This window comes from Hyperolius riggenbachi, chromosome 7 (assembly GCF_040937935.1).
Source record: "Hyperolius riggenbachi isolate aHypRig1 chromosome 7, aHypRig1.pri, whole genome shotgun sequence".
Lineage (NCBI taxonomy): Eukaryota > Metazoa > Chordata > Amphibia > Anura > Hyperoliidae > Hyperolius > Hyperolius riggenbachi.
In genome coordinates, this window is record NC_090652.1 from 244,736,734 (window position 1) to 244,763,321 (window position 26,588).

The 26,588-nt window shown below is 43.7% G+C and overlaps 1 protein-coding gene across 1 annotated transcript in view; it reads right to left on the reverse strand.

The window, feature by feature from the left end:
* The window catches only part of AGPS (alkylglycerone phosphate synthase), a 308,587-nt gene that overhangs the window by 46,000 nt on the left and 235,999 nt on the right, over nt 1-26,588 (reverse strand). Inside the window, exons 18-19 of the mRNA XM_068245442.1 lie at nt 14,131-14,230; nt 13,226-13,283 (exon numbers count right to left, since the gene is read on the reverse strand). Coding sequence (XP_068101543.1) covers nt 13,226-13,283; nt 14,131-14,230 — 158 coding nt within the window. The remainder of the gene's footprint in view (nt 1-13,225; nt 13,284-14,130; nt 14,231-26,588) is intronic.

Consider the following 26,588-nt stretch of genomic DNA (forward strand, 5'->3'; position numbering starts at 1 on the left):
TCTTTAAAGAAAAGACACAAAATAAGTAGCGGTGCTATTCACAGAGTTTAGGTCCGATCAGATACATTTTAGATAAAATATTCAAGTAGTTACATGCCTCATGATAATTCATCAAGTAGTCAAATGGCAGCAGATTTTCCGATGAAATGCAATAAGATTGGCGGCAGATTTCCCCACAAAATGCAATCAGGTTGGCGGCAGATACCCCCACAAAATGCAATCAGGTTGGCGGCAGATACCCCCACAAAATGCAATCAGGTTGGCGGCAGATACCCCCACAAAATGCAATCAGGTTGGCGGCAGATACCCCCACAAAATGCAATCAGGTTGGCGGTAGATACCCCCACAAAATGCAATCAGGTTGGTGGCAGATACCCCCACAAAATGCAAGTTCCCCCCACCTTGGAAGGGGGGCAGCGGGCAAAGATCAGCCTCACCTAGGGCCCCCCCCCAGTTAGGTAGGCAGCCGCAGGTCTCAGCCCCCCATGCTGGAAGGGGGAGCAGCGGGCACAGAGTGGTGGGGGGGAAGCCTCCCCCCTCCCTCCCTTAGGGGCCTCCCTTCCACGCTCCCCCCTTTCCAAAATAGCAGCCGGCAGAGGCAGCGAGCGCAGGAATCACTTACCATCCGAGAGTCAGATCCATAGCTCTGCGTGCCGCTGCTGGTCTGGCCTCCTGCACTGCACTGTCCAATCACGCTCTCTCACAGGAAGTACTGCGAGAGCGTGATTGGACAGTCAGTGCAGAAGCCCAGACCAGCCAGCAGCACGCAGAGCTCTCGATCTGACTCTTGGTCGGTAAGCTATTCCCCGCTGCTGCCTGGCTGCAATTTTGGAGGGAGGGGGAGCACAGAAGGGGGGGCCCCTAGGTGAGGGAGGTGGGGAGGCTTCCCCCCTCCCTGCCGCTCTGTGCCCACTTTCCCCCCTTCCTGCGCTTAGCCCCCTCCTTTTCAGCATTGGGGCCCCCAGGAGGCGGGGCAGCCGGGGCCCACCGATAGGACTATCGGCACTTCGGCAGCTCAGTACGAGCCTGAGACGAGCACTCCTGACCACTTACTTGAGTTTTGTTTGCTGTGCCACTAGAACCAGCACAGAAAAATGAAACCATTAGAGAGAATTCAGCAAAGAGTGAGCAGCTCTTTATTTACCATAACAAGCATCGGGAAGTTGAGTTAAGCAGCATTTATACTTCCTCATAGCCTCAAGTCTTAGACTACATCTGTTTTCTTTAATACACAAAACCAGAGTTAAAATAGCTCCATTTATCACAGCATGATTGTAGGCAGACAAACCAGCCTGTCTGTTTCTAGATAGTGAAAGCAACTGTTATTTATCACAATTACAGGACCAACAGTACAAGAGAAATAGCATCAATATTTGTCCCCCTTCTTCCTGGCTGGAACTCCAAAGCTCGGCTAGGAATGTCACGCTGTGCCTTGAAGGTCGCTAAATAAAGGTGATCTCATTCAGTACAGATGCAGGTCTATAAGCTACATATTAATGCCATTTCCATTACCTTCTGTATGTAGAATAATCACCACGGTGAGGATCAACAGCGCCTTACCAAGCAGTCAGATTTTCAGCCTTAAACACACACGAGAACACTTAAAAGCAATAAACTGTTATGTAAGCTGTCACTAGACTAAAAATAGATGGTTGCAGAAGTCACCATTGTACATCTCAGTGGCGCCTGAAGGTACAGACAATACAGGCGGTCGCTTGGGGCGGCAGGATGCACGCCGCGGGGGAAATTTCAGTGAAGTCTGTCACTGCTTACACTGTGTGTGCCTGTGACAAGTTTGGTGCCGATCGCTTCTGCAACACGTGCTTTGCCACCACCTCTATGTACGCCCCCCTGGGAAGCCCGCAGCCAACAGACTGATCTTCAAGCAGTGTTCTACACTGCTCTTCCGTGTCTAGCAGCAGCCGCATGGGTATCTTGTTTGCCTCGTACGGCGCCGCATCTAATTCCACTCCCTGCCACAAGCTAGGGCGCCGGATGCTGCAGTGCTAGGCAGTAGCTAGAGACTGTGCCCCCTTGCTGAGCCCCCTGTCCCTGCGTGTCTGGCTGTGAGCATACCCCCCAAAAAAACATGTGGCTCAGTCAGGCTGGATGTATACACAGGCAGCCAGCCAGCACAGAAATAACTTAAGCCAGCCGCCCTAGTGGATCTTTGGATTGACAGGATTTGGATTGAAGGAATTTATTGTGCAGTGAATGTGCTATACCTGGTGAAAGATTGACACATTAGGTTTATTTTCTAGTGAAACATTAGAAAAAGACACAGGTTTTCTCACCTGGAATGACAAAATGGCTAGAGGAGCCCCGGATACAACTAGATGGCCACTGGGGAAATCACTGAATCTTAAGGTACACGAAGAATGATTGGATCAAAGACTGGCCTACTACAGCTATTCTCTGTACCTATTAGGTCAAATCACTTCTAAAGAGAGATTAGAAAGTCATGCTGGTAATAATAAGGCAAGTGAAAAATTATCACAAAACATTGATCCACACGGTTAATGTCAACTCACTATAGTCCTTAGTAATGTTTTGTGATAAGTTCTTACAGTAATTGTTATCTTATCACTCCAGTCCTTCAAGTGTGTGTGTGTGTGTGTGTGTGTGTGTGTGTGTGTGTCCCTGATGTCTGTCTGTCTGTGTGTGTGTGTGTGTGTGTGTGTGCCTGATGTCTGTCTCTCTCGGTGTGTGTGTGTGTGTGTGTGTGTGTGTGTGTGTGTGTGTGTGTGTGTGTGTGTGTGTGTGTGTGTGTGCCTGATGTCTGTCTCTCTCTCTCTCCGTCTGTGCTTGGTGTGTGTGTGTGTGTGTCCCTGATGTCTGTCTGTCTCTCTCTCTCTCTGTGTGTGTGTGTGTGTGTGTGCCTGATGTCTGTCTCTCTCTCGGTGTGTATGTGTGTGTGTGTGTGTGTGTGTGTGTGTGTGTGTGTGTGTGCCTGATGTCTGTCTGTCTCTCTCTCTCTCTCCGTCTGTGCTTGGTGTGTGTGTGTGTGTGTGTTCACCCGATGCCTGTCTCTCTCTCTCTGTGTGTGTGTGTGTGTGTGTGTGTGTGTGTGTGTGTGCCTGATGTCTGTCCCTCTCTCTCTGTCTGTGCTTGGTGTGTGTGTGTGTGTGTGTGTGTGTGTGTGTGTGTGTGTGTGTGTGTGTGTGTGTGTGTGTGCACCTGATGTCTCTCTCTCTCTCTCTGTGCAGTGTGTGTGTGCACATCTGATGTCTCTCGATTTCTCTGTTTGCCAGGTGTGTGTGTGCGCATGTGATGTCTCTCTCTCTGTATGCCGTGTGTGTATATACCAGATGTCTGTCTCTCTCTCTATATACATGTATGCTTGGTTTGTGTGCGTTTGTGTTGATGTGTGTGTGTGCACCTTATGTCTCCATCTCTATATAGTGTATATTCCTGTTATTTTGTGTCTGTGTACACAACTGGTGTCTGTCTCTTTCTGTATGATGGTTTGTGTACACCTGTCTATCTCTCTCGCTCTGTATAACTGTTGTGTGTGTACACGTATTTAATGTGTACCTGGACAATAAAATTTTGATATGAAAAAAGTGTATATTTCATTACCAATGGATCATCCTCTTGTATAAAGCAAATACAAGCTGCAGCAGTAACTACACAAACCGTGAGTTGAGGATGTTCACCAGGCTATTTAAAGTGACCCTGTAGCGAGGTGGACGACATGTACAGTTGAGGCCAAAACTACACCCCCCGCCTCCCAAGTATAGTAAGAATGGGGTCGTCAAAAATATTAGCCCCATGTGAATGTTTGCTTTCAAAACACGCCTACAGTAATTAACCTATCAGCTTTGAAACCACACCTGTGCAGTCAATTGACTTCCTAACACCACCTGCAGTCAATCGGCTTCCTAACAACATTCAGCATAAAAAGACTCCAAGGAACAGGGCACCTGAGCACGAGAGGGACTACGGTTACACACCATGCCAAAGACAAAGGAACTCAGTCTGGAGCTCAGAAAGAAGATAGAGGATAAGGTAGTAGGCTACATTTATTTTCCAAGCGATTCACAATGTCTAGAAGTGCTGTACATTGCATCATTGCCAAGTACCAGGAGACAAATTCTGTAACAAACAAACCTGGCCGAGGCTGTAAGCACAAAATTTCTGAAGAAGAAAATAAAGAGGACAGCAAGGAGCCCTGAACATCTGCCAAGATGATTGTTGCTGACCAGGCCTCTTCTGGAGTTGATGTTTCAAAGAACACAGCTGTGAGGGCTCTTCATCGTGGTGGACGTCAGGGCAATCATCCCAGAAAAGCCCCTTTACTAAAAGAGCAGCACATCACAGCCAAACTGAGGTTTGCCCGTGAACATTTGCAAGGTTAAGATGAGTTTTGATAGTATGTGCTTTGGTCTGATGAGACTAAACTGGAACTGTTTGCGCACATGAATGTTGCTTATGTTTGGCAAAGAAAGGGAGAGGCCTTCAGGAACACAGTTCTCTCAGTTTTAAACATGGTGGTGGGAGCATCATGCTGTGGGGTTGTTTTGCAGCCTCGGGTACAGGGAGCCTTGTTTAGGGTGCATGGCATCATGAAACTTATGTTGACATTTTGAGGGAGAATATGCAGAAATCTGCTCGTAGTCTAGGCTTGGGTAGTTTCTGGGTCTTCCAACAAGACAATGACACAAAGCATACATCCAAATTAGTCAAGGAAAACCGTTCGAGGATACAAAAACCAAGATGCTGGAGTGGCCTGCACAGAGCCCAGACCTCAATCCTATTGAGAATCTGTGGCGGTGCTCAAAGTGAATGTCCATGCTCAGAAACCATGCAGTTTGCACCAGTTAGAGCAGTATGCAATGGAAGAATGGGCCAAAATACCTCAGGAGACTTGTGCCTTTTTAATACTGAGCTACTCTAAGAGATTGTCAGTTGTGGCTATGAAAAGGTACACTTTGACTATTAATGGCCAGGGGGCTAATAATATTGGATGTCTCATATTTGCCCTTTCTTGTTTCAACTTGATGTATCAATAAAATATCCTAATTAAACTTAGTGGACATTGTTTTTATAGTGTATTATTTGTTTCCAAAATAATAAACACTTGTTGTTAATAGTCATTTTCCCGGAGAAATCAAGAGTGCTGTCTTGATGCGTCATCTAATTTCACAGGGGGGTGAATAATTTTGGCTTCAACTGTAAGTTTCCATATTTATTTATTTTTAAAGAATGCCAGTTGCCTCACCTGATCCTTTTGGTTGTAATAGTGTGTGAATTGCACACCTCAAACAAGCATGCAGCTAACATTAGCAGACTTTAATCACAGCACCTGGTGTTAATACTCATTCTGTGTAAGTGGACAAAAGTACTAGGCTCCTTTTTGCATTGAAAATCACAATCACGCTGCGATTTTCTCCATTTGCATGCGCTTCTCTAGACGCGTCTTTCAACAGGAGAGGAATAACTAATCATAGGTTAGCAGCAAATGCACAAAAAATACAGCATGCATGGTATTTGCAATTGGCCAAAAATCAAAGCGCACCAGTGGAAGAAAGGCCCTGGGATGACCATGTTAATCGTGATGCGCTGGCAATCAACAAATAACATGCCCCCAAAGACGCAATTGAAACATGACTGGTTCAAAAGGGCCCTTAGAGACATGTGATCAGCCAGACAGCCAGAAGGAAAGTTAATATGGCAGCTTTCATATCCCTCTCACTTGAGGGGGGGAAAAACGTCGTCACAGAATACATGCATATGTGAACAAACACTGTAGGCTTGGTAAAAGCTGCCCAATGTACAGCCAAAGCCACAAACCATAGAACTCTGAACACTTCTTCAGCCCATGATGAGTAGACAAGATTTTGCCAAAACATCTGGATGAAATGGGAACATTGGAAAGAAAATAAACCGCTGCATGTTGCCAACATGACAAAAACATGCCTGGTGATGGATGGCATGTTGTTTTCCTAACGCCTCAGTTAACTAATCCAAACACTTTGTTAGGGGTCATTTACAAATGATTTGCACAGATAGAGGCTGCAATTACAAGATGATGATGTTATGGTATTTCATTGCTTATCCTAGCATCCTGCAGAGCGACATTCACCTGCCCCTCATTATCTACACCAAACTTAAAGTTAACAGCAAAGTTGAGAAAAACAGAAGTGTCTCAGGAACGCCCAGAAAATAAATCAGTGACAGGTTCAACTGCTGCCAGAGAAATCTCCAGAAGCTAAAATGGTCCCTGTTAGACAAATGCATACTAGTAACTTATCAATGCCTTTTACATGGTTCAATGACCCAACACTGATGCACTATTACCTTTCACATTGTGTTTAACATCACAAAACTACTGTCACATACTAGATACAAGTGGGTCAAGAAATATTTCGACAGTGACAACGTTTTCTAATTTTGGTTCTGTGCATGACCACAATGAATTTTAAATTAAACAGTATATACTGTTACAGAGGCGCCAGTAGTGTAAAATATTGATAAACCGTTTAAAATGGATGGAGGCTCAGGGTGGACTTACCTCTCCAATGTAGACACAAGATGATTTTTCAACATCAAGAAAAATAATCAGGTTATAAAAAGGCGCTACACTGATTTACCCCTAGCACAAGTTGTTGTACTTCTGTTTATAGCCTGATGAAGTGGGATGTGCCCACGAAATGCGTTGCAAGTTTTTGGAGTATGTAAACAAATTCTTTATGTTGAAAAATCAACATCTTGTGTCTACATTGGGGAGGTAAGTCCACCACAAGCCTCCCTCCATTTTAACCACTTCAGGATCACAGGTTTTTTTCGCCTTCAGGACCAGAGCAATTTCATTCACCAATAACTTTATTACTACTTATCACACTGAAATGATCTATATATTATTTTTTGCAGGACAAACTAGACTTTCTCTGGGCAGTGCTTTTTGCTAACCATTATTTCATTTATAAGTATTTTGCAAGGAAGAAGTAGAAAAAAAAAAATCACCATTCTCAGCTTTCAGCCATTGTAGTTTAAAAATAAAATGTGCTATTTATGATGAAACAGACAAATTTTATTTGCTCATTTGTCCCGGTTATTACAACGTTTAAATTGTTTCCCTAGTTCAATGTATGGCAATAATATTTTATTTGGAAATAAAGGAGTCTATTTTTCCGTTTAGTGTTTTTTATATTATAATAATAATTCCAAGACTAATTAATTACAAAATCCACAGTAATGACATACATAATAAAAATTCCCTAAGGTAACTATTTATATATATTGTTAAATAGTGTAATAAAAAAAAAAAAAACAACGTTTTAAGTGTTTTGTTTTGGTATCTATGGTGTAGGGGAAAAAGGGGTTAAAGTAATTAAAAAAAACTAATTCTTTTTAAGGGTAAAAAAAAACAAATAAAAAAAAACCCCACATCTCCAGAGTGCATTGCTATTTGCTTCTATGTGCTAAAAAACGCACCCATTCGCTTGCATTGCTGTGGGCTTCACAGCCAGCGCACAGAAATGCATGCAACACCACGTTTCTCAAATGGACAGTAACAAAGCGCATAGATGTGAAAGTCCGCACTATTGGTCCTGTGCTGGTAATAATCACTTTTATAGATGCTTGAAATGATAATAACCATTAATAAACTGTTCCTCACCCCCTTCTTGCACCTCTGAAACTGTGGTTGACTTTGGCAGGTGTTGGTGCGCCGTGTTATGTATAGAGTGCTTGGGGGGGGGGGGGGGGTTAGTAAAACTCACACCGGTGCCCATAACTCCCTAGCTACGCCACTGGTATGCCCAAATGTAGTAAAAAAAAAAAACAACTATGGGACCCTCAATTGTTTACTGCTGTCACCAGCATTGACTGGGCAAAGAAACAGCATGTTCAAGAAATCGTAAATGCCATAGTTCCAATAGGTTTTCATTATTTGATATTTTTAAAAGATTGTTCAGTGTGTGGGTACCTTTATCCATGTCAAATTTTAGCATAAGGTGACAATGCACAGCAGGCTAAAATGTGCCTTCACCTTGTTCTAAACATAAGACTAACATCAGCAATACTATAAAATAAACAGCAGAGATCGGCTATGTGAAAAAATAACAAATGATGTGTCCTGTGGCAAGCTTAAAGAGACTCTGTAACAAATTGTTTATCTTTATTTCTTCTATGCTATAAGTTCCTATGCCTTTTCTAATGTGGTCTGGCTTACTGCAGCTTTTCCTAATTGCACAGTAGCTGTGTTATCTCTGTTATATGATCTAATCTTCTCTCTATAGTCGGCACAGTCAGGCTGAGGCAGTCAGACTGGAATGTGCAGGGCTGCTTGTGATTAGCTAGAAGCTGTACACACCCCCTGCAGGCTCTGTGTGACTAACACACTCTGCTTAGCTGAGCCTATTAGAAGCTGGTTAGTTTGTTTGTAAACACTGCCTAAAACTGGCAATTACAAGCCAGGTTTGCAGCAGAGAATGGCAGAAACAGCACAGAGGGGACCAGGAGCACATAATGAATAGAATGGTATGCTTTTTATTGTAAGAATTTCAGAGTACAGATTCTCTTTAAGATAGTTTAAAGTGCAAATATTTGTAAGAAATGTACCTTAAATCCTAGGTGTGTACACAGATCTACAAATACCATCTAATAGCTTATATAACAAAACTCTCAAATAAATGTTTCTGTGTAAAATGAGTTGAGGCTTCTGCAACTAAAATCCTACAGTGGTTTGCAAAAGTATTCGGCCCCCTTTAAGTTTTCCACATTTTGTCATATTACTGCCACAAACATGAATCAATTTTATTGGAATTCCACATGAAATACCAACACAAAGTGGTGTACACGTGAGAAGTGGAACAAAAATCATACATGATTCGAATTTATTTTTTACAAATAAATAACTGCAAAGTGGTGTGTGCGTAATTATTCGGCCCCCTTTGATCTGAGTGCAGTCAGTTGCCTATAGACATTGCCGGATTAGTGCGAATGACTAAATAGAGTGCACCTGTGTGTAATCTAATGTCAGTACAAATACAGCTGCTCTGTGACGGCCTCAAAGATTGTTTTAGAGAATATTGGGAACAACAACACCTCGAAGTCCAAAGAACACACCAGAAAGGTCAGGGATAAAGTTATTAAGAAATGTAAAGCAGGCTTAAGCTACAAAAAGATTTCCAAAGCCTTGAACATCCTACGGAGCACTGTTCAAGCGATCATTCAGAAATGGAAGGAGTATGGCACAACTGTAAACCTACCAATACAAGGCTGTCCACCTAAACTCACAGGCCGAACAAGGAGAGCGCTGATCAGAAATGCAGTCAAGAGGCCCATGGTGACTCTGGAGGAGCTGCAGAGATCTACAGCTCAGGTGGGGGAATCTGTCCATAGGACAACTATTAGTAGTGCACTGCACAAAGTTGGCCTTTATGGAAGAGTGGCAAGAAGAAAGGCATTGTTAACAGAAAAGCCTAAGAAATCCCGTTTGCAGTTTGCCACAAGCCATGTGGGGGACACAGCAAACATGTGGAAGAAAGTGCTCTGGTCGGATGAGACCAAAACTTTACTTTTTGGCCAAAATGCAAAACGCTATGTGTGGTTGAAAACTAACACTGCATATCACTCTGAATACACCATCCCCACTGTCAAATATGGTGGTGGCAGCATCATGCTCTGGGGGTGCATCTCTTCAGCAGGGACAGGGAAGCTGGTCAGAGTTTATGGGAAGATGGATGGAGCCACATACAGGGCAATCTTGGAAGAAAACCTCATGGAGTCTGCAAAAGACTTGAGACTGGGGCGAAGGTTCACCTTCCAGCAGGACAACGACCCTAAACATAAAGCCAGGGCAACAATGGAATGGTTTAAAACAAAACATATCCATATGTTAGAATGGCCCAGTCAAAGTCCAGATCTAAATCCAATCGACAATCTGTGGCAAGATCTGAAAACTGCTGTTCACAAACGCTGTCTATCTAATCTGACTGAGGCGGAGCTGTTTTGCAAAGAAGAATGGGCAAGGATTTCAGTCTCTAGATGTGCAAAGCTGGTAAAGACATACCCTAAAAGACTGGCAGCTGTAATTGCAGCAAAAGGTGGTTCTAGAAAATATTGACTCAGGGGGCTGAATAATTACGCACACCAAGTTTTTTTTAAATGTTTGGAATCATGTATGATTTTCGTTCCACTTCTCACGTGTACACCACTTTGCATTGGTCTTTCACAGGGAATTCCAATAAAATTGATTCATGTTTGTGGCAGTAATAGGACAAAATGTGGAAAACTTCAAGGGGGCCTACTACTACTAATATTGCAAACCACTGTACATTACTGGAAGACCCAAAATACAAGAAGTTTCATGCTTTGTGGGCGTGGCTGCTGGTTTTGCCTTGATTGCATCATGACCACTGTTCAGACTACAAAAGATAGGCACAGACTAATTCTGCTTGAGAAGACTGCAGCCTATAGCACAGTTTGCAGTGCAGGATGTAGCCAGTGTCTGGGCTCCTGAGCAAATATTTAACAAATTATTTACTTATCAGCATATCTAGAAGCTTATACACATCCATTAACAAGCTGTGCACTGAGTGCCTACACAGATCTAGGAACATATTTGTGTATGGAGTGAATAAAGGTTTGATTCAAGGTGGATATACACGATACAATCAAATCGACCAATCTTTCTTTTTTCAATACAAACAATTGTGTAAGAAACTGAATATAATATTTTTTTTCAACTGTTTTTTTTCTATCAAGTGGAAAAATAAATTGAACCCTGTATGGGCACATCTATATAGTTCTTGTACATTGTTGTCACAGGGAAGCCCTATAGCTTTCCTTCAGTTCCCATGAACTTGTACCTGATGAACGCATTACCGTCAAAGTTTGAATAATATATTTCCAGACCAGTTTTGGAAGACCTCTGCTGTATAAAATGTGACGCTGCACTTGCAGATACCAGAGGGTGCTTCTAACACCAGGCAGATCGAGTTGTTTTTGACAAGGGAGCAGAGTGAAGCACTCCCCTGATCAGAGTCCTTTTTCTCTACATTTTGAATTGTGCGGTGTAGACACTTTAGTATTGAGGGAAGTATCCTCAGGATTTTGCGCACTTGAACTTCAACAACTGCAGAGAAGCAGAAGAATGAGCAGGAGGTGGGTGAGGGGGCTGTCCTAGCTTCAGCGAAAGTCACAGCTACACACAATGGAGAGGAGTAACAAAGGATTAGGTGGCACTACAAGGAGCTCTGTGCGTCATTCATCCTGGCTTTAGCTTATATTTTGATGTCTGGACAGGCATCCCCAGTCTTTTGCATCCATTAAATTATGGATGGAAAATGTATAAGCGCAGTGGAGCTTTGGCTCCAGATGAGGCAGGAAGTCTTTAGCTACTCTCCACCAATGCTCTCCTTTAGGACAGCACCCAATGCTAAGCCCACTGTCTGTGATCCCTGACTGCTGGAGCAAAATCAGCCAACACCATCAAAATTATCATTTCATCTGGCAAAAGCCAAACATGTATGGGGCTTTACCCAGCAATTATATTCATAGCTGCGTAATTCAGCTTTCTGCTAGTTGAAAAGAAGGGAGCATATTTGATTTGAAAGGAGCACCATGATGTTGGAGATTTGTATGTCATTTTCCACTCCATCCGGTTCATGATTAGGGTAGGGCTTGTAGACTTTGGAGGTCTAGAGAAAGATGGCAGAATGGACTACTGGGCAGGCTATGTTCCTGGCTTGTACATGCTATAAACTGGATCAGGCGGAAATGAGGCAAGGAAGGGCATACAACACATCCCATAGAGGAGTATGGGCTTGATTCACAAAGCGGTGCTAACTGTTAGCACGCCTGCGAAAACCCCCTTAGTATGTCTAAACGAGCTTTTCGCGCGCAAAACTGTATGCGCGTAAAACTTTACGCGCGCACTGCACAGAGCGCTCCGCGCGAAGTGCCCATTAAAGCCTATGGGACTTGCATGCATAGGAGTTTGCGCGCGTAAAACTTTGCGCGTGGTACTTAGCGCGCGATCTGATTCAGAAATTTGGTGCTAACCTACCTAGCACCCTGGTTAGCACGTCTAAAGACTTTAGACGTGCTAAGTAGGTTAGCACTGCTTTGTGAATCAAGCCCTATGTGTCCTTGGAGCGTCTGCTCACTGGCACTTATAATTAAAGAATCAGTAAATTGCCATTATTCTACCTCTTTGGTGGGTAATACCACTTCCCCAATGTAAAAATAAATGGAAAATCACTGCTGTTGGAAAAAGTTACATTTTAAAAAGATCCAGCACAAACAAATGCAATAAATTGCCATTTATTCCTCCCTGAAATTGCTGAAAGAGTTCAAGTTCATTGGAGAAGCACCTCCTCTCCAAGCACCAACTGCTGATCATCAAGTCAGTGTGTTGAGTGGGGGGCAGGGACGCTCTCATTGAGGTGACTGCTTGTGGAAGGCCACACTTACCCCTTGACACTAATATGGGTGATAAGGGACAGGGGAGAAGGACCACTAGTCAAAGGAATGGTAGCACAGGAGGAGTACTAATAGGGGGGGGGGGGGTGTACATTGATTAGTAGTGGGAGAAAAGGATGTGGTGACAGGGAACCATTCATGGATTGCGGATGACGATTAATCACAGCAGTGGAAGAAATTAATAAGCACTAAGAAGTGCATGGGAAAGTACAAATTGCAGTGGGGGAAGGGGGGTAGATGTACACTAAATGCATGCGTGGTGAAGGTGGGAAGGAGCACTATCTATGAGGGAAGGGTAAAACAGGAACACTATTTACGAGGGAAGACGGTTAAAACAACATGCACAGACCAGTGATAGCAAGGAGGTGTTTGGAGATTGGTTACCAAAGGCCTGGGAAGGAACAGGGAGTGCAGGCTATGGACTGAAACATTAACTATGGTACTTACTGAGGGAAAGGAGGATGGAAAAACGAAGGCACCGGCATTAATATTGAAAGAGATATAGAGGAGCACTGACTATTGGTGCTGAGCAGTGGTAAGTACAAAAACCGGGTAATGAAGAAGCAATCACTACAGAGAAGATTAAACAAACACTTGGTTTATGTTGCTAGGTACCTAGTTGTTGTAGCTGAACTTTTGTTGAGAGGCATGTGGGATGCAGAAATATGAGTTGCCATGGAAGGCTGTGGTACCAGATGCTTACTCATACCTCTTGCAGGAAATAAAGATATTAAAACAAGAATTTAAAACTTGCTAGACTCTCTCCTGACAGATATTTCATGCAATGTCTTACCTCCATGGTGGTGTGAAAGGCTTCCTCCATTGGCAAGAATTTCCTCTCTAGCAGCAAACTGCAGAAAGTACAGAAAGCAATCATGTTAGTCGGGATCAGAAGAAGCATCCTGACGCACAGCATCTTCCATGTGTTTCCAATGAACATACAAGAACAACCATCAAAGAAAAAATAAGGACTAAAACTGAGCAAAACTCTGGAATATCCAGCTTGTCAATAATGAGGTTTCTACATTTTATTTTCCCTTCAGGTATGCTATGGGCTTAATGTTTTATAACCTAAGGAAGTGAGAAAGATGACTGCAAAGTTATATGAAGAAACAGTAAAGCAGAGCACAATAACAAAAAATGCCTCACTTACACCATAAACGGTTTTTACATTTTTGGATATAGTACATGGGTGGCTGTATGCTGTTTTAGCCGCCAATAATGCAGTTTAATACAAAACCATGGACAGATATGCAAAAAAAAATAAGTTTTACACAGATGGAAATCAAATTAGATGTGAGCAAGCCTTTTGACTAAAGACTACACGATGCAATTTTCGATAACTAAATTCCAGCATGTCCATTCTGCTTCTAATTGACAAAGAGATCAATCGTCAGATCAGTAATGCACAAAATTGATCCCTTTTTTCGATTGGAAGCACATCGGACATGCTGGAAAGTGTGGATTGGCCCATTGATCTGACGGGAAAATTGCATCCTGTGTACCCGGCATTAGAGGGTCTGTCAGCCGTAATGTGTTTCCACACTGTGGGTAAAATGCAAAAAAAAAAAAAGTACAGTATGAATGAGGTCTTTTGATTTCTTAATGGAACTTAGACTTTGTGACTGACAAATTTGTACAACCAACAGCTAATTTTCTATGTTCCAATCTTTGATCAATCGCCTGTTAGTAGGTTACCTCAATTTCTTCATAGACGTGGACCGGGTCACTTATGCCTCTGTAATTAAAGGCAAAGTAGAAGTATACGCAGGCACCTGCATCGTACGTCTGTGTGACCCTAAAAAACATCAATGACATGAAAAGTCAATAAAGGGTAAACAACACTGCAATTGCCCACAATAAGCAACCTTCAGCTTTCAAAAGATTGTTGAGCATTTGGTGTATTGAAGAAATAATTTGATTGGTTAGTGCAGGTCACTGTATTTTGCATATACGGGTCTACATGAAAAGGGCGCCGGTAAAAAAGGGCGCCTGGTGGAGCCCATATATACCAACTTCGGCTACAAAAAAGGCGCCTGGTGTAGCCCATATAAACTTCGGCTACAAAAAAGGCACCTAGTGTAGCCCATATAAAAACTTCGGCTACAAAAAAGGCGCCTGGTGTAGCCCATATAAACTTCGGCTACAAAAAAGGCGCCTGGTGTAGCCCATATAAAAACTTCGGCTACAAAAAAAGGCGCCTGGTGTAGCCCATATAAAAACTTCGGCTACAAAAAAACTCCGGGACGTGTAAATTACTATTCCCCCTCCAGGCCGCCATGGATAGTGGGGGAATGAAATAATTCGGCTTCCAGCACTTGTAGCCCATATAAAAACATAGGCTACAAAAAAAACCTCTGGGATGTGTAAATTACTATTCCCCCTCCAGGCCGACATGGATAGTGGGGGAATGAAATAATTCGGCTTCCAGCACTTGTAGCCCATATAAAAATATAGGCTACAGAAAAAAAAGGCAATAATATGGGCTACAAAGGGGCACCTTGCTGTAGCCGAAAACCTTGTAGCCGAAAAAAATATGGGCTACAAAGGGGCGCCCTACTGTAGCCGAAAACCTTGTAGCCGAAAAAATATGGGCTACAAAGGGGAGCCCACTTGTAGCCTATATCAAAACTCGGGCGCCCTTTTCTACATCTTGTAGCCCATATTTCCAGAAATAACATTGATGTATATGGCGGCGCCCTTTTCATACAGGCAGCTCGGGCGCCCTTTTCAACCGATCCAGCATATACAGCAATTTGATTGGCAATGCATATAAAGAAGGTGGTTTGGGCACCCAGCACTGATGCTGTAAATACTTAAGGACCTACACACGCCAGATGAACATCAGACTAGGCGGCGAATAATGACCGACTCTGCCGAGAATTCAACGTGTCTGCACAGCCTCAGCCCCGCAATGTCGCCCGTGAGATCACCTCTCAATCCCCATCAGACACCTTTAGTTGAACATGTACATGGGCCTTTAGGCTCAGTAGTCCAGACACGATAAGATTACTGTAGAGTGGCCGTTGATTGGGTACCAGAGCTGAAGCCAAACAGATTGATGAACATGATGAAAAGGGAGCAAGGTTTGGTTTACAGTACAAATGTACACGCTTAAAGGATACTAGAGCCCTATGTTCTATGATTAAAATACATGTTGTGCAGGTGAGAGGGTGTCATAGGTCACTTACCTCTCCGTTCCCCCATTTCAAACCCCAGTTGCAGCTCCTGACCAGCTCGTCCAGTATGGAAATACTGCCCCGCGCATGAGTAGTATTTCCTTTCTTCTGCCCTGTGAACGCATTCCTCCATCTTTTCTGTTGGCGCCCGCTCGCTCCCGTCCTGGAGCATGCTCCACAGGCCTCTGCAGTAGGGAAGACGGAGGAGTGCATTCACAGGGCAGAAGAAAGGAAATACTGTGCATGCGCGGCGCAGTATTTTAATACTGGACAGGCTGGTGGGGAGCCGCAACAGGGGGTTGAAACGGGGGAACTGAGCCACACAGGTTGAAACACAGGGAGCGGTAAGTGACCTATGACACCCTCTCACCTGCCCTACATGTATTTAATCATAGAACTTTGGGCTCTGGTATCCTTTAAACAAATATATATTTGTTCTTGATTCATTTCTGCAAACATCAGAATCCCTATGATAATAGTCAGTTAAATCCCACATTTCTAATAAAACAAAGTAGGCTGACTTTCAAAATTTCTGTTAAGTTTTTTTTTCTAAGAAATCCATAAAAGCCATTGTGATTGTTGGGATGGAATGTAATTCTGTAAAACACACTGTTTGGCCAACACAGGTCTGCTCTGTTGAAGACTGCTTTTTCTGTGGCCCCGAGTCACATTTCCGTACACTTGTGTTCACTACACAAGCATCATTTCTGGACTTGATGAAGGGCTTCAACGTTTTTCAACATAGCAAGTCTTCTGTTGTCAGCCATGCAGACAGCTGTATTATAGTTTCAATTCCAGCCATTATATTTACATTGCTATTTTCCACTGCTCACCATGGCTACAGGCTACAAATGCTCTACACTGCTGTCAGTGTAGAGTGAGATCAAATTGAATGGACAATGAATACTGTGTGTGGCAAGGCTGTAAGCCAAGCATGCCAAACCGGTCCTTCGAGGGCCAAGGTCCTCATACATTTTTGACACAGCTCAAATTCATGGATGAGTCTGAATGAGGACAAGTGTGGTCCATCAGATAGAACACATTACTCTCTTTCTCACTCCATCCTAAACACAGGAATGGATCTGGCCCTCCAGGCGTGGAGTTCGACACCTGTACTGTAAGTTGAAGGATGGACCCTGTTATAGCTGCACACACCGGGGAGTGCAGGTCCACTGATGGGATCTAGCAGAGTCTTGCAGCTCTGGGACTGTGGTTTAAAGGAAACCTGATATGAAGAATATCTCAGGATGTTTAGTTACCTGGGGCTTCCTCTACCCACCTGTAGTATGTCTGGTCCCCTCTGTTGTGCAGCTGTGAGGCCATACGTGATCCTGGCCATGCACGACATCCAATTGCGCTCCTGTTGCTGGGAGCATTCTGCACAAGTACAGTTACCCTCTTTATACCTGCACATGCGCAGAACGCTCCTACCCATGGGAGTGCAATTGAGTGGTGTGCGCTGGGATCGTGCATGTGCAGTGGCCCATGACTAGACCAGTCAGGGAATTTATCCGGCCAGACTGCAGGAGAATGGAGGGGACCAGATGGAATCCGAGGACCCAGATGTTCTACAAAGGGCTGATGGAGGCCCCAGGTAAGTATAAATCCTGAGGGGTTCATCTCAGGTTCATTTTAAGAAAACCAATTCATTGTGCACCAACGGGAAATGGTTGAGGAGAACCTGTCAACCACAAACAATGGCTAAACTAAAAATAATTTTGCCTTCTTAAAACAGAAGGCATTTGCAATAATCCAGCTTTAAGTGAGCAAGTATGGTTTCCCATGATGCCTCACTCCCAAATATGCAAATCATCTCTTTGTGCCCCTGAAAGTCAGACACACATCCAGAACCTCTGGTATATACTGTATATAGTGTAAAAGAAGCACTTTTATATTTAGGGACTCTACATTTCTGACTTGCAGCTAGCTACCATAATAGGTTGACGCTTTATTAATGCAATAAATAAATAAATTATAAAATAGTCTGGTGCCGGACCCCGCAGTGGGTACTGAGAGTTCACATTTACAGGATTTTCTCTGGTGCCATTTATTGAAGAGAAATACTTATGGGATTTTCTTTTTTAAATAAATATACGGGTATTTCTCTAGGTAATGTCATACTTTAAAGATGACCTGCGTGTACACAAAGGTCTGTGCTGACTGTGTGCATTGAGCCTGGCAATAAATAAAAATCTCTCCCATAAACTTGCTGTGATGGTTGTATAGCACAGGAGGTCAGAGGTTATCTGAGCCTAAATTTAGAAATGCAGCCTTGAACATCCCACTGCTTTCCTTGACTTTGCTACAAGATTCTACATGTAAACTTTGAAAGATTAATAAAAAGATAAAGGTATACAAAAGTCACAGCAAAGAGCTAAACATATATACTGAAATGTGTGTATAAATATATTATGAAACTGAAGACACATGTAGGTGATTTCCAATATTATAGCCCTTAGTTATTTATTTTTCCCCATCAGTCTTGGGGGCTATTCCATGCCCCCCCTGCACCCCTTTCCTGTTTTAGGGGACAGTGGTACCATTTAGGATACAGACATTGATAAAACCCCAAAGAAATTCTCCCATTTCTGCCAATCAACATCTTGTACTTAAACCTGGACTGAAAATACTAGCAACCATATATATAGAACTTATTTTTAATGTAAGGAGTTTAACGTTAACTAGTGAAATGTGCACAGTGTTAGTATGGTCTAAAATCTGGTTCATTCAACTTCCAACAAAAAGAAATAATTAGTTTTTGAGATTTTTTTTTTTTAGTTTTCAGGACAAAAGTGTTTTGTTTTCATTTAATTTTCAGGAGAGCTACCACTGTTTTGGACTGCCTCATTTGTGTACATGCAGTATCTTATAAAAAGTAAAACTAGGTAAACTCTAAATAGGTGTGGCACTATATATAACCATGTTTATGCCATGCCACATGCCAGCTCATGTTTACTTTATAAAGGCTAACTGTTCGTCTAACAGTTAGACCTGTAAATAAATCTGTAGACCATAAGCTGAGCCAGCACCATACTGAAAATATAACTTCTATTATAGCTCTGTCCATCGACAACACTCTTCCAACTTTCTAAATGTTAATGTGCACTTAATTCCTGAAGGAAATCTCATCAGTACTGAAACCATTTGGACTGAGCTCACTTCCATATCTTTACTGGCATATATTGCATTTTTATCTGTGACAACTGGTGAACTCATTTAGGATGGCATAGCTCTGGCCCCATTCAGTGATCACTGTGATTGGCTCACAGTGATCACCCGGTAAGGAGCCAATGAAACTGGCTCCTTACCCACAGGAGGAAGCTCTGTTGTCCCACGACAGCAAAATTTGTGGCAGCATCAAGCAGGGATCGGCTCAGGACAGAAGAAAGCCGGGGCATAGAATCAACACCACATCAGACTAAAGGCTGATACACACGGGGCACCGTTGTTGTTGTTGCTAGCACACAGGAGACGTGTGCGCAACAGCTCAGCGACAGCTCCTCCTGAGCGACAGCTGTCTACACATCTCTGCCCAACAGGCAGAGACACGGCGGAAGTTGTCGCCGAAGGTTGGGCCCCCCGCCGGAAGCTCCCTTCTGGCTGTGGGTAGCTGTCGCTAGTCCGCACATACACACACAGTACGCGTGGCGCACTAGCGATGGTTGCTGCGACAGCTGTTGCTGGCGATTGGCCAAGTCAATCGCCTGGCGACAGCTCTGAGTAGTGACAGTTCGTGGTGCGCGCCTTATACACACGGAGGACCTGTCACCGCAACATGCGAGTGCCACGTGTTTGTGGCGACAGTTGTGCCCCGTGTGTATGGGCCTTAAAGGGAACCAGAGATGAACGTTTCACACAAAATAAACATATCAGTTGATAGCTTGTAAAGAATAAATGCTCTACCTGATAATTTTGCCGCTCTGGTGTGCCTTTTTTAGTGTTTTTTATCCATTATTGCTCCAGGAAAAATCAAATATGGCTGCCGCCTCATCCCTTCTCCTTCCGGGTTATATGAGCTGTTCTGGATGTGCTGTCTTGGCTATATGAGACTATGCGGCTATCTAGGCTAAATGCAGCCTTTCACCTATGTGCTTTCATTTTGGTACGATCTGCCTGTAGAAAGTTTCACTGATAATAACTGCAGTTTCATTCCTATGAGAATCTAGTGCACACAGAGCACACAGGGATCATATTACAGCCACAGAGCTTCTCTCTCAGGAGCAGCAGCCCCTCCCAGTCATAACAGCTCTCAGTATGCAAAGCAGAAGATCTAAGCCAGGAGGGGGAAGGCTTGGGCTTGAAAGGACTCCACAGAAGAGTGACTCAGCTATAATGATTCCAGGTCAAACCTCGACTGAATAGTCGGTGGATTCTTATCACAGTTGCTAATAGACTAATTAAGCAGATAACAATGAAACTAAAAGCAGGGTAGGTGTTTACTGTCATGTTCCCACTGATAAATGTAATAAAATACATGAGGGTGCTTCATCTCTGGTTCTCTTTAAGAGAGGCACAGGTGCGAAGTAGATTCTCACTTCCTTGGTCCCAAACCAATTAAAAGGTATTTAAAAGAAAATTATATATTTCAATAATATATATCAATTGTCACTCGTGCACTATATCTGCATTACTATTGCTCATAAGGGCATAATACCTCCTATGGTGCTCATAAAGGTGGTGATGTGAATATTATGTTTAATGTATTTCAATCTAATACATTAAGTAGAAAAATTACCAGGTTTGGGTGCTAAAGATGGTCAATGAGATGCTAATTGGCTGATGCAAATGTTTTGCAGATTTATGCAGCAAATACCGATCTCCTATGTCCCAGCTGCTGTTAGAAGCATATGGAATATGTATGTTTTATAAGCATATCAAAACAAATGTAATGGAGCTGGAAAAGCGGTTTGTCATTAATCCCTGCAATGTTAATACAGCCAAAAAAAAAAAAAAACTATCAACAAAAGCAGAATTTCCCTTTAAAGATCAGTTATATGGAAGCAAATGCAGATAAAAATAGTCCCACAGATGTTTATATTTAAGTAACAAATATGCATGTGAACAGTATCCTCTCACATAAGACTATATTATGCATTTCCAGCCTCTGCCAAGACCATCAAGGACAGTATTAAAAGTCCTGACTGCTGTGTAGATCAGGTAGACGGAGATATACACATCCCCATAAACAGAACACATGTCTGCATAAAGGACTCAGTATTTCCCAGGCTTGTGGAATCCATTGAGCTGCAGAGGAATTGCTGTCCCGCAGCATTACTCCTGCTGAAAGATTGAATACTGCAGTAGCTATTGAATTCCAGCTGTTAAAACATTCATAAAACAGAGCAGCAGAATTCATACATAGAATCAATGGGTGATGTAGTTACAGTTCTCAGGCTGGCTACTCACCAACGCTTTTTAAGGGAATAGTCATCTAACAATCAGCCTGCTAGCTTTTCAAAGTACTGTCTATACGCGCATATAAGCAGACCAGCCTATAAGCCGAGGTCGGTTTCCATCAGAAACCAGGAAAGTGTGATTGACCCACATATAAGCCCTCTTCTAAGTATAGTCCCCTCCACAGTAGCCAGATGTGCCATTAGTACATGTCAATCCCTCTCCTCCTAGCCAGATGTGTCCCAAGGATGATACAGCTGTGTCTCAAGGCACCACTAGATGTCGTCATAAATATGAGACAGCGATTGCCACACAGGAAGAATCCACAAGCCAGGGGACACAGATAGTCTAGAGCAGCAAACTCTGCACACCATGCTGCAGGGGATGCGGGGCGTGGACATAGCAGTAGGCCAGCTGGCAAGAGCAGGATCACTAGTGCAAGATCCTTACACTCCTCTGCAAGTAACAAAACCTACCCCAACCATCTGCTCTGCTCCACTGATTTGCAAATAAGCCGAGGGGGTAACTTTTCAGCACATTTTTTGTGCTAAAAAAATAGGCTCATACGCCAGTAAATAAGGAATGCTGGCTTATGAATGAGATGCTGAAAACTTTGATTTATACTAAGAACAATTCTATTTAACCTCCCTGGCGGTAAGCCCGAACTGAGTTCGGGTTATGCTGCCGGGAGGCACCGCTCAGGCCCCGCTGGGCCGATTTGCATAATTTTTTTTTTGTTACACGCAGCTAGCACTTTGCTAGCTGCGTGTAACCTCCGATCGCCGCTGCTATACGCGTCGCCGCAGCCGCCCCCCCCCCCCCCCAGACCCCGTGCGCTGCCTGGCCAATCAGTGCCAGGCAGCGCCGTGGGGTGGATCGGATTCCCCTTTGACGTCACGACGTCGATGACTTCATCCCGCCCCGTCGCCATGGCGACGGGGGAAGCCCTCCAAGAGATCCCGTTCTTTGAACGGGATCTCTTGATCTCCGATCGCCGAAGGCGATCGGAGGGGCTGGGGGGATGCCGCTCAGCAGCAGCTATCATGTAGCGAGACATTGTCTCGCTACATGAAAAAGAAAAAAAAAAATTCAAAAAAAAACGTATTTGCTGCTCCCTGGCGGATTTTAATAAACCGCCAGGGAGGTTAAAGAGAATCTGTATTGTTAAAAATCGCACAAAAGTAAACATACCAGTGCGTTAAGGGACATCTCCTATTCCCCTCTGTCACAATTTCGCCGCTCCACGCTGCATTAAAAGTGGTTAAAAACAGTTTTAAAAAGTTTGTTTATAAACAAACAAAATGGCCACCAAAATAGGAAGTAGGTTGATGTACAGTATGACCACACATAGAAAATACATCCATACACAAGCAGGCTGTATACACCCTTCCTTTTGACTCTCAAGAGATCATTTGTGTGTTTCTTTCCCCCTGCAGCTACTATCATCCACTAAAGTGTCAGGCTGTTTCTTCCTGCAGAGTGCAGACAGCTCTGACCATATGTAATTCCTCAGTATGTGAAAACCCAGCCAGCTCAAAGGACGATTTATCCAGCTTGTAAAAAATAATAGAGAAGAGAGAAGCTGCCCTAATCTAAATAACACACAGACAGTGTGCAGAGAGGGGCCTGGAGGGGGGAGATGCATCACAGAACCACAACACTGAAGAACTTGGCAGCCTTCCAGACACAGGGCGACAAGTCCGACAGGGGAGAGATAAGCTGATTTATTACAGAGATGGTAATAGTAGAAAGTGCTGCAGTAAGCCAGAGCACATTAGAATAGGTATAGGAACGTGTAGGATGGTAGAAAACAGGATTACATTTTTGTTACGGAGTCTCTTTAACCACTTCAGCCTTCAGTCGTTTTCACTTTATGCATCCGAGCAATTTTAACAGGAAGAATAAGGAAAAAAAACGGAAAAAATTCATTATTTCTTAGTTTTCAGCCATTATAGTTTTAAAATAATACATGCCTCCATAATTAAAACTCATGTATTGTATTTGCCCATATGTCCCGGTTATTACACCGTTAAAATTATGTCCCTATCACAATGTATGGCGACAATATTTTATTTGGAAATAAAGGTGCATTTTTTCCGTTTTGCATCTATCACTATTTACAAGTTTAAAATAAAAAACCATTAGAAATATTTCATCTTTACATTAATATTTAAAAAGTTTAGACCCTTAGGTAAATATTTACATTTTTTTTATTGTAATTTTTTTTTTTTGTATTAAACATTTTATTTGGGTATTTTTGGGAGGGTGGGATGTAAGCCATTGTTTTATAATGTAAATGTGTCTTGAGTTTTATTTTTTTCACTTGTAGTTGTAGTTTTACTTTTTGGCCACAAGATGGCGGCCATGAGTTTGTTTACATGACGTCACTCTAAGCGTAACATACGCTTAGAGCGACGTCTGGGAGACGTTACAGCCAGAAAAAGCACAGCTTCCGAGAGAAGCTGTCGCTTTTTTAGCGGGGGAGAGCAATCAGTGATGGGGCACCATAGCCTGATTCACCGATTACCAGGCTAACGAACCGCGGCCGGGAGCGCACGTGCACGATCGGCCGCGGGAGCGTGCGGACGCGCACATGGCCTCCTGGGCGTAGCTACTATGTCCAGGAGGCCAAAGTAGTTAAAGTAGGTGTTAGGTGGGGTTGGTGGAAAAGATGTGGGCCCCAGAGCGGGGTTTACATTGGGTCCCTCAAGCATATACATAACAGTAGATGAGGAGCAACAAAACCTTCCATGGTTAGCTGCTATTTTAGAGAGGTGTAAGTAGATAGAGGAGGGAGCAGTTTATTTATGGTTATTAAGAACACATATGAAGGTGCTGCAAGGGAGGGTGACTTGACACCCTACAAAGGGAAGCACAGAGACAACAAAAGCCTAGATAGTGCAGTATGTCACAAAAAAGAGAGTAGCTAGTAATGAAGAAAGGTGGTACTCTTAAAGGGAGGTGGCATAAGGGACAGCACACCAGGATATAGATTTGCTATTCTGTCAAAAACAGTGCAGGGGCCCTGGGAGACGCAGTAAAGTTGAAGGGGGAAATCTGGGGTACACGGCATCTGTCGCTGCCCCGCCACCTGCATACACTTTATTCAATGCTGGAGGGGAGCACAGCGGGTAGAGCCCGAGGTGAGGGGGGGGGACCATCCCCCCACCCCACCGACGTGCCACCAAGCTTTCCCCTCATGTTGCAACCCCTCCAGCCCCCAAAAACGGTCCTGAGAGGGCCACAGGGGGGAGGGGGGCCCGTTCAGAATTTATGCAGGGGGGCCCGGCGATTCCTAGTTACGCCCGTTACAGAGGTATGTTTTTATATATCTACGGGCACTTTTACTTGAAGATGACTCTATGCCCTGCTGTACACTGGTCCAGACTGGATAGCGTGACACTATACAGCCCCTCTGGATTATGAATCCATACAGTGTCCCCTTCAAGAAACAGCACAATGCCTGCTATCATGAGGCTCTGTGGGACAGACGACATAAAACCGCACCTATAACTGGAAAACGACGAGAAACACTATGACTATTTTCCACTCTGTGCAGTATAATTTAATGTAGAATGAAAGTATATTGTGAAGACTATGAAGAGCTCATTGCTAAATATAACTTCTGCTTATTTGGACACTGACACCAGGATGCACCGCGTAAAACTATCCGGTGTGCTATATTCATTGCTGGCCAAAAATGATATATAAAATGTCTGTATTGGGTCGCTTACCTAAGAATACCGTGCAATTTATAAGAGTTTCTAAGATGTTAACAGCACCATTTATTTGGTATTAGGCTAGGTATTCTTGGGAAATTATCTCATATGCTGGAGGTTTAATGTGGACCTAAAGTAAAAAATAAAAAATGACTTCCAAATACAGTATTAGCATATACTTCTTCCCCCCCCCCCCCCCCCCACATACCAATGCTTACTACAGTCTTGTGACTTTCTGTGCATCATGGTGGGGTGTGGCCTGCAGCAAACAACCAGGAAGTGCTGTGGTAGCAGAGGGCATCAAAATAGCTAGTGTAGCAGCAGCCAGAGTTTTAAAATAACTACCTATTTTTTATTTCAGGGCCACTTTATGCTGACAGCTAAACACACTGCTGGTATATATGTTACGGCCAGAACCCGAAGTTTGGCCAGAACTAGAAGTGGCCGGCCACTTCGGGTTCTGGCCGGCCAATGTGCGAACTGGCCGCTGCGCTGAGGCCAATGTGAGAAATGCAACAATTCCTGTAAGGTTAATGTGATGTTGTGGCCGCAGCGCAGCGGGCAAATGTATCACATCTTACTTTATTCAATGACATTAAGCCGCCCGGCTTTTTCCTCTGCCTCTCTCCTCCCCCCGCCTCTCTCTCTCCTTCTCTTATGGGCAGCCGGGCGGGGACACGCGTGTCCCTCCGGAGTCGTTCGTTGCGGCAGGGGAATCCTGCCGTTCTTGCAGAGCGTGTGCTGGCAGAAGCAATGTCTGCAGCCTCCCCGCTCTGCTCTCCTGCCGCGAGGAACGACTCTCCTGGACACGCGTTTCCCCTCCGGCTGGCCATAAGAGAAGGGGAGAGAGAGGCGGGGGGAGGAGAGAGAGGCAGAGGAAAAAGCCGGGCGGCTTAATGCCATTGAATAAAGTAAAGATGTGTGATACATTTGCCCGCTGCGCTGCGGCCACAACATCACATTAACCTTACAGGAATTGTTTCATTTCTCACATTGGCCGCAGCGCAGCGGCCAGTTCGCACATTGGCCGGCCAGAACCCGAAGTGGCCGGCCACTTCTAGTTCTGGCCAAACTTCGGGTTCTAGCCGTAACATATACATCCCACTGACCTCCCCATTCACCCACTGGCAGCTGAGCCGAGTAATGTAGAATGTTCACAACAGTCTATTGACCGGACAGTCCAGGTTAGCAGTTCACTGAAGAGGTCATCATTCTGTCCTCTCCATCTAAAGAATACTGGTTAAGGCCATTGCCCGTGAAGCAGGGTTTGAGCCTTTGACCAGGTTTCGAATCCTGGCTTAAGCAAGTACGCAAAACAGTAAGAAGTCTTTGGGCAAGACTCCCTAATGATCCTGGTCGCCGTGGAGCGCAACTAAAGTAGCTGCAGCCCTGAAGTGCTTTGAGTTTGCCAGCAGAAAAGGGCAATATAATTGTTATGTGTCTTGTCTTATGTGTCTAAATCTTCTTTACAGGGCTCTCTCATATCCTGTACAGTTTTAAATGAATAACTGTGTAAATAACAAGCCATCATAAATCCCAGTGAGAAACAATAAGGCAGATAAATCAGTCAGGAGTTTTCTGGATGTTACTGGGCGCACCAAGAGGCGCGGTCTGGGAGATAATGACTGCAACAGGTATGATTCTCTTTCAAGACATCTGCAAAATGGTATAGAGTAAAAAATGAAAAAAAAAACGGCGGGGAAGGGATTAGCGCCAGTCTTTGGTTCTGGCTGTGGTCAGTATCCCCATTGTGAAGAATTTCTATCATATGGAAAGATAAGAAGCACTATGACTATTTTCCACTGTATTCGTTATAATTTAATGTAGTATGAAAGTGCATTGAGAGGAATATAAAGAGCTCAAT